The sequence below is a fragment of the Natator depressus genome, chromosome 1 (genome assembly GCF_965152275.1).
Source record: "Natator depressus isolate rNatDep1 chromosome 1, rNatDep2.hap1, whole genome shotgun sequence".
In the NCBI taxonomy this organism is placed as follows: domain Eukaryota; kingdom Metazoa; phylum Chordata; order Testudines; family Cheloniidae; genus Natator; species Natator depressus.
In genome coordinates, this window is record NC_134234.1 from 206,390,014 (window position 1) to 206,405,964 (window position 15,951).

At 44.2% G+C, this 15,951-nt stretch overlaps 1 protein-coding gene across 3 annotated transcripts in view; it reads left to right on the plus strand.

Annotated features, from left to right (window-relative positions):
• CASR (calcium sensing receptor) overlaps window positions 1–15,951 on the plus strand; it is a 161,491-nt gene that overhangs the window by 126,901 nt on the left and 18,639 nt on the right. For all 3 annotated transcript variants that reach the window (XM_074975244.1, XM_074975233.1, XM_074975252.1), the window contains one exon: window positions 6,945–7,175. In XM_074975244.1, coding sequence (XP_074831345.1) covers window positions 6,945–7,175 — 231 coding nt within the window. The remainder of the gene's footprint in view (window positions 1–6,944; window positions 7,176–15,951) is intronic.

The window sequence follows — 15,951 nt, forward strand, 5'->3', positions numbered from 1 at the left end:
CCAAGGCCTTCCAGCTTTACGGTTGCAATTCTAGCTTGCTCCACCTCATGGCTCCTTCCAGGGTCTAAATCATGTATGAAGTATGCCTTGGACTCCAGCAGCATGGCCCAATTCAGCTGAAGTGAGGCAAACTTTGGCATAATGTCAATTTAGAAAAGCCAGCAGTTTTCTTGAAATATCCATTGTTTCAAACCACATGCAGTGGGTATGTGTGAACCCATATCAGAAATGAAAGATATCAGAAATATCAGAAATGAAAGAAGCACAAGAATCAGAGTTTTGCGGAAGTTGCCACAGCCCTCTTCTGGGTCAAACAGTTATGCGCTGATATCTGTTCCCGCCTCAAACATCCATAGCAATATTTTGTTGCAAAAGTTTCTGACAGAAGAAACACACACTAAAATCATGCTTTCATCAGCAATTATTAAAAATAAATTCAGACCTCTCATGACAGATGTCACATCTTTCCTTTGCAAACAAGAGAATTTGGGAACTTAACAACCATTATAGTCTAACTGGGTAAAAGGTTACACAGCTTGTGTCCTTTATTAACTGTCCATCTCAAAGCAGAAAGTTACTTTACAGCTTATGAATATGAATTCCATTTGAAATGGAAATAATTGAAGTTTATACTAGATCTGTACTCCCATTACATTATTTCTCTCACAGAGGTAAAAGGCTTCATAAGTCAGTTCATCTTCAATAAATTCCTAGCACATCAATAAAGGGGACTGTGACATGCCGCAGGGTACAAATCTGAATTGTTGGATCATTGTGCCCCCTTAACTTACCAGTCTGGTGTGCACTATGCCCTGTTTTGCTTTGTGAGCTGCCACTTTGCCAACTTACCCCAGCCTCTGGCATGCAAGTCACCCCCTGACAAATACCAGCATGCTATACCTAGCCACTCTTGAATTATGTATAGGGTGACACCCGCATTTGCCTAGTCCCCGCCTTGCACCCCAGAAATGTGTGCCTTACACTGCTCAAGACTCCCTTGATCAGAGTAAGCTCATTAATTAGTTTGTCGTTGCATCAGAGTAAGAATATGTAACCTGAGTAGATTCCCCAGACTTCTGTCAAAAACACGCTGGCTTAGATAAAACATTAAAATAAGTTTAACTACAGAAAGATAGATTTTAAGTGACTATAAGTGGTATAGGCATAGAAATGCAGAATGGTTACAAAAAGAAATAAAAGATAAAATCACACTCTAATTCCTAAACTTTATCAAGCTAAGTCAAATTTGAAGCAATAAGGTTTCTTCTTCAAGTGCTTGCTCATGTTGCTTCCATTCTAGGTGTGTGTGCACCCACTGGAGATTTTTGCCTCAGCAGTACCCGTAGGGCCAGCTGTGGCGCCCTCTGGAGTGCCGCACTCATGCTGCGGTACACAGGTGCAAACTTTTGTTGGTGCCGGTGGGTGCTCGCTCCCCCCAGCCCCGCCCCTGGCCCCCTCCCTGCCCCATTAGATCCCTCCCCAAATCCCTGCTCTGGCCCCGCCTCTTCCCCAAGTGTGCCACGTTCCCCCTTCCCCCCCTGGCTTGCCACGCAAAACAGCTGTTTCGCAGTGCAAGCGCTGGGAGGGAGGGGGGAGAAGCAGGACATGTTGGCCCGCTCAGGGGAGGAAGCAGAGACGGAGCGGAGGCAGAGATGAGCTGGGGCAGGGGGATGTGGTGGGGATCTGCCGGTGGGTGCTCCACACCCACCAATGTTTCCCTGTGGGTGCTCCAGCTCCGGAGCACCCACAGAGTCAGCGCCTATGCCGCGGTAAATCAGGTGCCGCCAGCCCTACACCCTCTGAGTTCCTTCTTACCGTCCATGGTGGTCAGTCAGAGTTTCTCCCTTGCTTGGCAAGAGCTAGCAGTTGTCTACCATTTCAAGCTTCATGCCTTAAGACTGTTGTGTATACTTTGCTTTGCTAGTCTTAAGTAGTTGTCAAGTAGTTCTTAAATAATTGTTAAGTGTGAGTTACTTAGTAGTTAGGATCCCAGCGGGACTTTGCCCTAGGTGGGACAAGCCCGGGTTCAAGCCCTGCTCAGACTGCAGCAGGCCTATGCCTGTGAGTGACTCCCACAGCAGCTGCCTTAAGTGCCTGGGGGCATCACATCTAAAGGAGCAGTGCCGGATTTGCAAAAACTTTTGGCCCTGCCTCCAGAAGGAGCGGGACATCCGCCTCAGGACTCTCCTGATGGAGTCCACCCTCCGCCCAGCTTCCGAGCTGGTCGCACCAAGTGCCTCAGCCTCCATGTGCAGGACACCGCCGGCACCCGACTCCTCACGGCACTGTTCGCCAGCACCGGTGCTGAAGAAGAAGGCCAAGAAGCACTCCCCGGCACTGAGCAAGAAGGCCCAGGGGTCATCTATCAAGGGACCTGGGCCTGCCCATCAGCCTGCTCTGGTGCCATGTGATCGTGCCTCCCCGGCTGGGGTGTCCAGTCCCCTGAAAGGTCCGCCACCGACTCTTAGGAGCGGTATGGGAACCCCACTCCTGTCAGGGAGCTAAAAGTGGTGCGTCTGGCCTGCCAGGCGTTCTTGCCCCACCTGAAGGGCAGGGTGGTGCAGGTCCTGATAGACAATACAGCCGCGATGTACTACATCAACAGGCAAGGCAGAGCCAGGTCTTCAGCCCTTTGTCAGGAAATGCTCAGTCTCTGGGACTTTTGTGTGCGGCATGCCATTCATCTGGTAGCTGCCCACCTGCCTGGAGCCAAGAACATCCTGGCGAATCGCCTCAGCAGGACCTTGTCATCTCGCCAAAAATGGTCGCTTCATCCAGAGGTGGTCAGCCTCATCTTATGCAGGTTGGGGACTCCCCAGGACTCCCTGCGTCCAGACAGAACAGGAAGTGCCATCAGTTCTGTTCTCTGCAGTGCAGGGACAAAGGCTCCCCTGTTGGAAGCCTTCTTGATTCCATGGTTGGGAGTGCTGATGTATGCCTTCCCAATAGGTACTGCTGATCCACAGAGTCCAGCTCAAGGTAAAGCAAGACAAAGCATTGATCATCCTCATAGCCTTGGCGTGGCCTCGTCAACACTGGTTCAGCATGCTTCTGAGTTTCTTGGGAGCCACGCTGCTGCAGCTACCTCTTTGGCTGGATCTGCTGTCACAGAACCATGGCAACCTGCTGCACCTGAACCTGGAATAGCTGCACTTGACAGCTTGGCTGCTGTGTAGCTGAGTGCGGACAAATGGGGGTGTTGCACTGGTGTCCAGCAGGACCTGCTGGGCAGCAGAAAACCACCAAGGTGACCTAAGTGGCAAAGTGGAAGCAGTTCACATGTTGGGCCTCGGATCATCGCAATCATATGGATGAGGCCCCACTGCAGGACATACTCGACTATTTACTGCAGCTTAAGCATGAGGGTCTGTCACTATCTTCGATCAAGGTACACCTGGTGGCCATTTCGGTGTTCCACCTTCTGCTTCAAGGTCGGTCGATCTTTGCCCATCCCAGGACTGGACGTTTCCTGAAGGGTTTGGAGCACCTTTACCTGCATGTCCGAGACCCAGTCCCCTCTTGGGACCTGAATCTTGTGCTGTCCAGACTCATGGGTCCCCCCCCTTCGAACCCTTGGCTTCCTGCTGCCTCCTGCTTCTCTCCTGGAAAGTCTCCTTCTTGGTCACTATAACTTCGGCCTGTAGGGTGTCCAAGACCAGGGCGCTCATGTCAGAGTTGCCCTATATGTCTTTTATAGGAACAAGGTCCAGCTGCATCCGCACCCAGCCCAAGATCGTCTCCCAGTTCCACGCTGGTCAAGGCATTTATTTACCAATCCTTTATCCAAAGCTTCATGCTACGGATGACGAGAGCAGGCTGCATACCCTGGACGTCAAACGGGCACTGGCCTTCTACGTTGACAGAACAAAGCCGTTCCATAAGTCAACGCAGTTGTTTGTTGCTGTCGCTGACAGGATGAAAGGTTGCCCAGTGTCTGCCCAGAGAATTTCATCTTGGATCACACCCTGCATCCGCTTTTGCTATGAGCTGGCAAAGGTGCCCCCGCCAGCCATCGTGACAGCTCATTCGACTAGGGCACAGTCAGCAGCCTTCCTGGCACAGGTGCCAATCCAGGAGTTCTGTCAGGCCGCAACCTTGTTGTTGGTCCACACATTCATGTCACACTACACCCTGACTCAGCAGGCTCGAAACAATGTTGGCTTTGGCAGAGCAGTGCTGCAAGCTACAAGACTGTGAACTCTGAGCCCACCTCCATTGATTCTGCTTGTGAGTCACCTAGAATGGAATCAACATGAGCAAGCACTTGAAGAAGAAAAAACAGTTACCTACCTTTCGTAACTGTTGTTCTTAGAGATGTATTGCTCATGTCCATTCCATTACCCGCCCTCCTGCCCCTCTGTTGGAGTGGTCGGCAAGAAGGAACAGAGGACGTAGGGCTGGAGACACCTGATATACTGTGGTGTGAATGCGGCACTCCAAGGGGCTCCGCAGCCCTATGGGTACCACTAAGGCAAAAATCTCCTACGGCCGTGCAAATGGGCACGCACACACCTAGAATGGAATCTACATGAGCAACACATCTCTAAGAACAAGAGTTACGAAAGGTAAGTAACCATTTTTTCTCTTACCCAAAAGTCTACAGCAGTCTGTGCACACTGGAAAGTTTTCCAGTTAGGACCACTTCCCCCAAGTCAATGATGTTTCTTTTTTCCAAACAATCTTGTTGCCTTCAGTATGGGTGGGGGACAAGAGGTGATCTGATGATGTCACTGTCTCTTACTTTATACTCTCGTCCAGGTGCTGGAAAAATCTTTGCTGTGTCATGGGGTTAGGAAGCCCCCATTGTCTACGTGTTTCACACCCAGTCCTTCATATGAATTGCAAATTCTTGCTTGCATCTTCCATATACGTGAGGCTTGACATGTAATGCTTGTTTTGCAGTTCCTTGGTTATTTCTAGGGAACTGGTCAGTGGACATTTCTCAAACTCACAACATGTTTCAGTAACAAACATATAGCAAAATCTCAGAACTTCGTATACAATGATGACACATACATATCAACAGGACAGTAATGTTCAACAGATTGACTTTTCCAATGATACCTCAGAAGGCATACTTTGTACAAGATTTATCATAGTTTTGTAAAAGTGGTGACCGTAATAGTGTAGACTGTCACAGGCACATACAAAAATACCTGATGCAACAAAGCAAATTATGGATTTACATACATAGGGATACCAAGTATACACGTTCCTCAGGGTACAACCTGGACTGATGTACAGCTGTGTCCCCTCAATTCTTCAAACTGGGGTGCCTCTGACACTGCTTTGCTGTGAGAGCAACCACTCCCGGTCCGCTCACACACAGCCTCCAGCATGTAAATAATTCCCAGCTAGACTGTCTGAGTGCTATAGCCAGCCACCTATGAATTACGTTGCAGGGCAACACCAGCAAACTCCCAGTCTCAGACTTTCCCGCACAGAAATGTGCATCTTGTACTGCCCAGCCCTCTCCTGGACAACACAAGCTCATATAAATTTCGTCATTTCATTGCTAGAACATGATATGCACAAATCTTGTTACCTCAAATGGAGTTTCCCAAATACTTCAATCCAAGTTTATTAACTACAGAAAGAGAGATTTTAAGCGGTTACAAGGCTAATGAGGCATAAAAGTTAGAATTGGTTACAAAGAAATGAAAGGTAAAACGCAACTAACTTAACAAACTAAGTGAATTCAAAGCAAAAGGTTTCTCTCACCACATGCTTTAGCAGTCTTACTGACTGAACTCCTTTCAGACAGGATCTCTGTCTGAAGCTTCCTTTGTCCTTCAAGTGTTGTCGACGCTGTGAGTAGACGGGAAGAGAGAGATGATTTGGAGCCTCTGTTCCATATCCAAGGTGAGCTCCCCAGCACTCCAGATTCAGAAAAGAGGAACTGCTACTGTCTCCATCCCTCTCCTCCCTCCCCGCAGCTACACCTGCCTGACTGGAAGGCTCAGATAGGCAGGCCTGGTTTTGATTTGATTTGCTGTTTGAGGTTGTATACATAGGAATGGGGAATGTGCTACTCATTGGGTTATTTTGATTATGTAATATATTTATAACTGATGTCAAAGGCACCTAGGTGTCAAGATATGTTCTTTTAAGTATGTTATAGAAATGTAATTATTCAAATAAGTAATAAATAAGTATGAGCTATGAGAACATCCACAGTTACTGTAAATAGGAGAAAATGCTATAAGGGATATAAACATCATGCTTGAGGGATAAAGCAGAAACTAACTGGCAGGGATTAGAAGAAACTTCATATAAGGAGAAGTTATTCCTTATCAATACAGGGTTCCTTGTCCCTTCCTTTGATACATCTGGTACTAAGCACTGTCAGAGACAAGATATTGGACTAAATGGACAAATGGCCCTATCTGATATGGCAACTCCAGTGTTCCTGGGATTGTTTAACTGCTCACACCAACAGCACGTCGGAGTTTAAGACAGGAAGTGAAGAATACTCTAACTAAACTGCAGAGAGAATGTACAGAGGCAGAATATAATTATCCATATTGCAATATGACTAGGATGCCAGATCCACACAGTTCTGGAAAAATGCCACAAGAACTCTAGGGCCTACAAGTTGTCAAGAGACGTAGTTTAATGTTCCATCTGGAATGCAGTGTATTTTTTACAAAATGAAGAAAAAAGCTTTGAGTAATATCTCCGTGTCAGTCAATAACTGATTGTTCAGTGAAGATCCAAGCGAAGGTGGGGAGTGTGGTTTGTATGTCACAGGCTGGCTAAGTGGTGTGATATCCTCATTTAGTGACTGGTCCACATACAAGACAAGAGCCTGCTACTGCTCTGAGGTAATGAAGTCACCTCAAGTGGTAGGGTTTTGGGGGTATTGTGCTGATACTCCAGAAGGCCTGTGCCTGGGAAGGATGGTTACATGCAGGCGTTTAAGGCATCTTTGTCTCTCTCTCTAGGTACTGAAGCATCTGCGCCATTTAAATTTCACCAGTAACATGGGGGAGCAAGTGGATTTTGACGAGTCTGGGGACCTGATAGGGAATTACTCGATAATCAATTGGCACCTGTCACCAGAGGACGGCTCCATCATGTTTGAGGAGGTCGGACACTACAATGTTTATGCCAAGAAGGGAGAGAGGCTCTTTATCAATGAAAACAAAATCCTGTGGAGTGGATTCTCCAGGGAGGTAAGTGCCATAGATCACCTTAAACCCCTCACTACAGTGCTTCCTAAATCTTTGAAAGTTGAGCCTTTCTTCAAGAAAATTAGAACAATCTCTCTGTCACACACACACACACACACACACACCCTCCATTGCAATACCACCATGTGTTATTAAGGGCTAATTCATCTTAATTTATATATCTTCCATGCTCCTCGACTAGTGCTTCACTTCTCAATCTCTCCTAGTTAAGAATGCTGATATTTAAAATAGTGTTGCCCCTTTTGGCCTGACTAGCTAGCCAAAATGTGGTATATTCTTGGGTTTGGGTTGTTGTTTTTTTTAAGAAGAGAATGTACACAAAGTCCCGTTTCCCTGAGCACAGTAGAAACAAACAACAGCATGCAGTTTCCTTGCTCAGAAATCCCCAGGTCTGCCACTCTAGCAAGCTCTGTGCCCAAGAAACTCTATCACATTACTTCCTCTCAGGGAATTTTTTCCTTTCAGGAGGCTAGAAATCTATCTGCTGGCTTGCTATCTCCAGTACCCACGATCTTTAATCTATATCCTGATTGAGCCCCTGCATTTACTAGAAGGGCAAACGTCTGTTAATCTACCTAAATTATTTCTGGGCAGCCTTGTTGTTGTCTCAGGCAATAGCCTCCATTTTCTGCAGCTGCTTTACTGTATGTTACAGCCCCTTCTGTTGAGCCTGATAGGTACTTTACACACACACTGGTTTTAATTAGGTTTATGATTAACTTTGGATTTTAGGGCTTGTTTAGATGAACACTTGGTGCACAGCAAACTGGGCTGCACTATTAATCTAGATAGGCTCCTAGATCCAATACTTGCAGCTATTAGCATCTTTCAGCATAATAATATCATTGTTAGCCACTGACTTAGCGTCTATTGAAATTAATGGGACAGTTCACACCTCAAAGCTATTGTTTCAGTCTCTGAAAGCTCAAGCAGAAGAGTCTGCATCAGTTATACTTGCTTCATCTTTTGAAAGTTTTATTCATTACGAGAAATTTACACTTTTTTAAAATGAAAGTTCAGATTGACAAACTTTTAAGAGATCCGTCTAGAATCCCCACACTCAGCTAGTCCTTCCCCGACACTGCCTCACGTCACAGTAGCTGAGGGAATACGTTACACATTCGTAAGGAATGTGAGTGAGAGACTACGGCAGGAGTTGAAGAGCCAGGAGTCTTGGGTTCCATTCCTAGCTCTGCTGCTGACGTATTGATTGGGCAAGGTCATTTCCCTTTTCTCTGCCTGACTTTCCCTATTAATACTGACTTGCACAAGGGGAACAGGAAAATCACTGATGAAAGTTTGTAAAATACTTTGAGATCCTTGGATAGAAGGACCTATAGCCATGCCATGGGTCAGTGTTATTTGGAGTAGATGCCTGACTGGAACACTGCTTCAGAGGTTTATGGGACCATAAGCAACAGTCCTAGAACCGTGGAGTTGCATGTCCCAAGCCCTATACTGAACAGTGTTACCTTCAACAGACCCTTTCTCCCTATGATCGTCCAGTTGCTTTCAGTTCCTGCAACTGTCCAATAGGCCCCTGTTAGATCTCTCCCTGCCATCCTTGAGTAGTTGACTCTTATATCCCCTAGGCAAGTTCAGAGGCCAAAGTTCTGGGTCTGGGAGCAGCAGCAATAAATTTCATTTCAAAAGAGATGTAAAAACTGAGGTGCCAGCCCATTCGGATCCTTACAGATCCTCTAAAAAAAAGAACAGGAGGACTTGTGGCACCTTAGAGACTAACAAATTTATTAGAGCATAAGCTTTCGTGGGCTACAGCCCACTTCATCGGGTGCATAGAATGGAACATATAGTAAGAAGATTATATATATTTATATATATATATATATATATATATTTATATATATACACATACAGAGAAGGTGGATGTTGCCATACAAACTGTAAGAGGCTAATTAATTAAGATGAGCTATTATCAGCAGGAGAAAAAAACTTTTGTAGTGAAAATCACTTTTGTAGTGTGCTGGCGATGCCCCTCTGCCATGTGTGTTGGCCAAGCTGGACAGTCTCTACGCAGGGGAATGGATGGACACGGGTCTGACATCAGGAATCATAACATTCAAGGACCGGTGGGAGAGCACTTCAACCTCTCTGGCCACTCAGTAAAAGATTTAAGGGTGGCAATTTTGCAACAGAAGAGCTTCAGGAGCAGACTCCAACAAGAAACTGCTGAGCTTGAGTTAATATGCAAACTAGATACCTTTCAGAGTAACAGCCGTGGTAGTCTGTATTCGCAAAAAGAAAAGGAGTACTTGTGGCACCTTAGAGACTAACCAATTTATTTGAGCATAAGCTTTCGTGAGCTACAGCTCACTTCATCGGATGCAAACTAGATACCGTTAGCTTGGGTTTGAGTGAAGACGGGAAGTGGCTGGGTCATTACACATATTGAATCTATTTCCCTATGTTTAGTATCCTCACACCTTCTTGTCAACTGTCTAAATGGGCCATCTTGATTATCACTACAAAAGTTTTTTTCTCCTGCTGATAATAGCTCATCTGAATTAATTAGCCTCTTACAGTTTGTATGGCAACTGCCATCTTCTCTGTATGTGTATATATATCTTCTTACTATATGTTCCATTCTATGCATCCGATGAAGTGGGCTGTAGCCCACGAAAGCTTATGCTCTAATAAATTTGTTAGCCTCTAAGGTGCCACAAGTCCTCCTGTTCTTTTTGCAGATACAGACTAACACGGCTGCTACTCTGAAACCTGTCATGATACAGATCCTCTGGCACTTTCCCCAAAAGTTGTAATGTGAGCCCAAATTTTCTGGCTAGATTCTAGATTGGGTAATTACATTCTTCTGGTTTAAGGTCCCCCTGCAGTATCAGTTGAGTACAGTATTCATCATCACTTCCTGACCTATACTATTCTGTGGCATTATTATACCCCATGAAACAGCTGTTATGTTCTATTACAGAGGTGGTTGAGTTGGATCAGGATGGATGTAGTAACCCCTATGTTTCTCTACATGTTTTTAAGTTTGTAAAGCTTTTAAAGTCCCTTGAGGATGAAAGGCTTCTTTATGTATAACAGTTTATTATTGATTCATTGGTGATCTATTGATCTTTCCAACCATCTATCTGTCTTATGGTTTTATACAGCTTCCATATGTAATCAAAAGCAATAGCATAATCCTTTGTGGACTTCATGGAGTCTCTGGCACTTTGGGTCAGTTTTGTAAAGGTAGTTAGGAGCCTAAAGATGCAGCTAGATGCCTAGTGGGATTTTCAAAAGTGCCAAGGGGCTAGATCCACAAAGGGATTTAGGCACTTCCACACCTAACTCCTAGGCACCTTGCTGTTCACTGGAATTTGCGACCCAGAGTCAGGCCCCCAGACGTACCCTTTTGTGTAAATAATTACATACGCCTTGAGCCGGCTGAAGAGAAAAAGAGATTGACTCTGTAGCCTGGTGATTAGGGCACTCAGCCGAGAGGTAGGAAAGTCAGTCAAGACCCTGCTCCTAGTAATATTCAATTATTTCTATAAAGTGGAACAGCTCCCAAAGGACAGATAGAGACACACCCACCCTTGAGCATGGTGATTAGGGCACTCACATGGGAGTGGAAGTTTGAGTCCCTGCTCCAAATTAGTTATTGAAACCTAAGTCTCCTGCATCCCTGGTGACTATAGCAGGTAGCCTAATCTCTGGGCTATTGGATAGATTTTTGCCAGCCCAAAAAGTCCCCACCTGGTTGTCCCCAGCTGTCTTTTGTAGGGTTGGGCATACTGTGAGCACACCTAGCAGATCAGGCCCCACAGATGACACAGGCAGAGAACATTAAGTTTGTGAATCTTGCTGGGACTTCGGCATGAGCTAGCCCACTAAGCAGCTATCAGCATCAGAACGCAGGCAGTTTTGTGCATGGCCACCGACAGAAACTTAGGCACCATGCGAATTTAGGTTCCAGGTGTTTTGAGGATCTCAGTGGCAGTTAGGCACCTAAGTCCCTTTGAGTCCCTAGCCTATGGCACCTAATTCCCTTCATTTCAATGGCAGTTAGGTGCCTAGGAGCTTTTGAAAATCCCCTTAGATGCCTATCTGCAATTTTAGGCACCTAAGTACCTAAAAATCTAGCCCTTTCCCTTTTGGGGGTTAAACCTTTTCTCAGGGTAGTGTATATTTTTCATATAGTTAATTAATTAGTTTTATTCAATGTTGGAGGGGGGATTTGTGTGGGAGGGGATATTGGGTAAAAGTGAGTGGCAAGAAATCATTTTACTTTGCTTTAGTTACTCGTAATCATCATGCAATATCAAGGAGACTGGCTGACTCAGCGGTTTGTTTCATGGTAACTAGAACCTTTCACCTCTAGTCTGCTAATTCAAATTCAGGCCAGTAAGAACTGACTTTTGTTACCACCTGATAACACTTAGATGTTATGAGTAACATCAGTTGGGCTTCTGTTTTTCAGGGTTTAATAATTTCATTTTTCAGGGTTTATTTTTAGCAATTTTGGGGTTCTATTTAGATGGCCAAAAATTGGATTTTCTTCAAGGCTTTTTATATATATATATATATATATATATATATATATATGCACAGGCATAGTACTGTTTCAAACAGCACTATGTTAGAGCACAATAGAGAACCTTTAGTGTGCGCCAGTAGATTGTATACCAGCCAATTAATGCACAACACATTAGTGCAGTTTAGAAATCACACCCCAGTAGTCTGCATTGCTGCTCTGTGTAGACAAGCCCTTATATACAAGCCAGGGAGCAGGGATATCACCTGTATAAACAAACTTCACTGGGAAAGAGGTGTAGTAAGCATGAATTGAGAAACCATTTCTAACTGATTTCATTTTTTTCCTAAACGAGGGTGTTTTATTGGTGTTTATCTGTTATAAGCTAAAAATAGTACCCTAAATATGAGTTCCCAGTAGAATTAGTGTCCATTATGCCGCAGAGATTACAAGGACTTGTGGTCTACCTTCTACTCCCTGGAAATGGTCCTTCAAACACAAAAGTGGAGAATACTGATAAGGCTGGTTGAGGGAGGACAGTTTTTCGGTTACACATGTTCTCTCAGCAGATTTTAGTTTCCAGGGCTGTCAATCTGACGCTTTCCACCAGCACTAAATTCATTTTTACCCTTGCAGTTTCGACACCACTTACAGAATTTATCTACTCCCATATTGTCACAATACATCTTCCTTGCATTGCCATGCACCAGCTATATTCAGGCTTCTCCTGCAATCCCTGAGCAACAGGCCTGTAGGACCAGAATCAGAGCAACGATATGAGAGAGATTCATAGATTCTAAGGCCAGAAGAGACCATTATGATCATCTAGTCTGACCTCCTGTATCACACAGGCCATAGAACTTCCCCAAAATAATTCCTAGAGCAGATATTCTAGAAAAACATCCAATCTTGATTTTAAAATAGTCAGTGATGGAGAATCCACCATGACCCTTGGTAAGTTGTTCCAGTGATTAATTACTTTCACTGTCAAAAATGTATGCCTATTTCCAGTCTAAATTTGTCTTGCTTTAACTTCCAGCCATTGGAGCATGTTGTACCTTTCTCTGCTAGACTGAAGAGCCCATTATTAAATATTGATTCCCCATATAGGTACTTATAGTCTGTAGTCAAGTCACCCCCTTAACCTTCTCTTTGCTAAGCTAAATAGATAGACTCAAAATGCTCAATCACGATAAGGCATGTTTTCTAATCCTTGAATCATTCTCATGGCTATCCTCTGAACTGTCTATAATTTATCAACATCCTTCTTTAATTGTGGGTTCCAGAACTGGACAGTTCCAGCTGTGGTCTCATCATTGCCAAATACACAAATAAAATAACCTCTGCACTTCTACTTGAGATTCCCCTGTTTATGCATCCAGGATAGCATTAGAGCTTTTGGCCACAGCGTCACACACTGGGAGCTCATGTTCAGTTGATTATCCACCACAACCCTGCCACCCCAGGTGTTTATCAGAGTCATTGCCTCCCAGAATACACTCCCCCATCCTGTAAGTATGGCCTCCATTATTTGTTCCTATATGTATACATTTATATTTAGCCATATTAAAACGCATATTGTTTGCTTGTGCCCAGTATACGAAGCGATCCTGACTGCTCTTAATCTCTAACCTGTCCTCTTTATTATCTGTCCTCTTTATTATCTATCTAATCAGTTCCCCAATTTTTTCCCCACAAAGTCATCTGCAAACTTAATCAGAGGTGATTTTATGTTTTTTTCCAGGTCATTGATAAAAATTATAAACAGTGCAGGGCCGAGAACTAATCCCTGAGGGATCTCATTGGAAACTGATGTGCTTGATGACAATTCCCCATTTGCAACTGCATTTTAAGACCTATTAGTTAGCAAGTTGTTAATCGATTTAGTGTTTGCCATGTTAACTTTATGTCATTTCAGTTTTTAATAAAAATGTCATGCGGCACCAAGTCAAATGCTTTACAGAAGTCTAAGTAAATTACATCAACCAAACTTATCTCATCAAAAAGATACGAAGTTAGTTTGACATGATCCATTTTCTGTAAATCCATGTTGATTTGCATGGGTTGAATTCTTTATTAATCAAGTCCAGTATCAGTTGCTGGAAGGTGATCAGGAACAGTCAACATGGATTCACCAAGGGCACATCATGCCTGACCAACTTGATTGCCTTCTATGGTGAGATAACTGGCTCTGTGGATGTGGGGAAAGCAGTGGATGTGATATATCTTGACTTTGGCAAAGCTTTTGATACTGTCTCCCATAGTATTCTTGCCAGCAAGTGAAAAAAGTATGGATTGGATGAATGGACTATAAGGTGGACAGAAAGCTGGCTAGATTGTCGGGGTCAACTGTGATTGATCAATGGCTTGATGTCTAGTTGGCAGCTGGTATCAAGCGGAGTGCCCCAGGGGTTGGTCCTGAGTCCGGTTTTGTTCAACATCTTCATTAATGATCTGGATGATGGGATGGATTGCACCGTCAGCAAGTTCACAGATGACACTAAGTGTGGAGGAGAGTTAGATATGGTCCATAGTGACCTAGACAAATTGGAGTATTGGGTCAAAAGAAATCTGATGAGGTTCAACAAGGACCAGTGCAGAGTCCTGCACTTAGGACGGAAGAATCCCAAGCACCGCTACAAGCTGGCGACCGACTGGCTAAACAGCAGTTCTGCAGAAAGGGTCCTGGGGATTACAGTGGACGAGAAGCTGGATATGAGTCAGCAGTGTACCCTTGTTGCCCAGAAGGCTAATGGCATATTGGGCTGCATTAGTAGGAGCATTGCCAGCAGATTGAGGGAAGTGATTATTCCCCTCTATTCGGAACTGGTGAGCCACATCTGGAGCACTGCGTCCAGTTTTGGGGCCCCACTACAGAAAGGATGTGGACAAATTGGAGAGAGTCCAGTGGAGGGCAACGGAAATGATCAAGGGGCTGGGGCACATGACTTATGAGAAGAGGCTGAGGGAACTGGGCTTGTTTAGTCTGCAGAAGAGAAGAGTGAGGGGGGATTTGATAGTAGCCTTCAACTACCTAAATGAGGGGTTCCAAAGAGGATGGAGCTCGGCTGTTCTCAGTGGTGGCAGATGACAGAACAAGAAGCAATGGTCTCAAGTTGCAGTGGGGGAGGTCTAGGTTGGATATTAGGAAACACTATTTCACTGGGAGGGTGTTGAAGCACCAGAATGGGTTACCTAGGGAGGTGGTGGAATCTCCATCCTTAGAGGTTTTTAAGGCCCGGCTTGACAAAGTCCTGGCTGAGATGATTTAGTTGGGGTTGGTCCTGCTTTGAGCAGGGGGTTGGACTAGATGACCTCCTGAGGTCTCTTCCAGCCCTAATCTTCTATGATTCTATTATCTTGCCTGGGATTGATGTCAGGCTGACAGGTCTATAATTACTCAGGTCAATCCATTTATCCTTAGTAAAAACTGGCACAGTATTAGCTTTCTTCCAGTCTTCTGGTACTTCCCCATTGCTCCAAGACTTACTGAAAATCAGCATTAATGGATCAGTGCAGTCATCAGCCAGCTCTTTTAAAACTCTTGGATGCAAGTTTTCCAGACCTGCTGATTTAATGTCTAACTTTAGTAGCTTCTGTTTAACATCCTCCTGAGATATTAGTGGAATTGAGAAAGTTATCACCATATGATGAGACTGCATTATCTGTTTTTTCCCCAAATCCAGAAGAGAAATAGTTATTGAGCACTTTTGCCTTTTCTGCATTATTATTGATTTTTCTACCTTTTCTGTCTAGTAATGGACCAATAACATTGTCAAGATTCTTTTTGTTCTTAATATATTTTTAAATGCCTTATTATCCTTACTTTTGCTGGTCGCAGCTTTTTCTGTGTGTCCCTTGGCTTCCCTTATCAATTTTCTACAATTCCTAACTTCTGATTTATATTAATTACCATCAACTTCCCCTTTCTTCCATTTGGTGCATCTGTGTGTGTTTTATTGTTTTATAGCTTCCTTCACTTCCCCTCTAGCCGAGATTGTTTTTTTTAACCTACACAGTCCTCTTCCTCAGTTGCAGGATTGTGACTTTTTGGGCATCTAGTACAGTGTTCTTAAATGACTCCCAATTATCATGCATATTTTTTGAATTAAATTCTTCATCCCAGCTGATTTAGCTCATAATTATTTTCAGCTTTGCGAAATCGGCACTTCTGCTTGTGCAATATAAATGTGATCAAGTCATGATCACTTGTACCTACGTTAGAATTATCTTTTACTTCTGTGGTCAGTTCTTATTTAT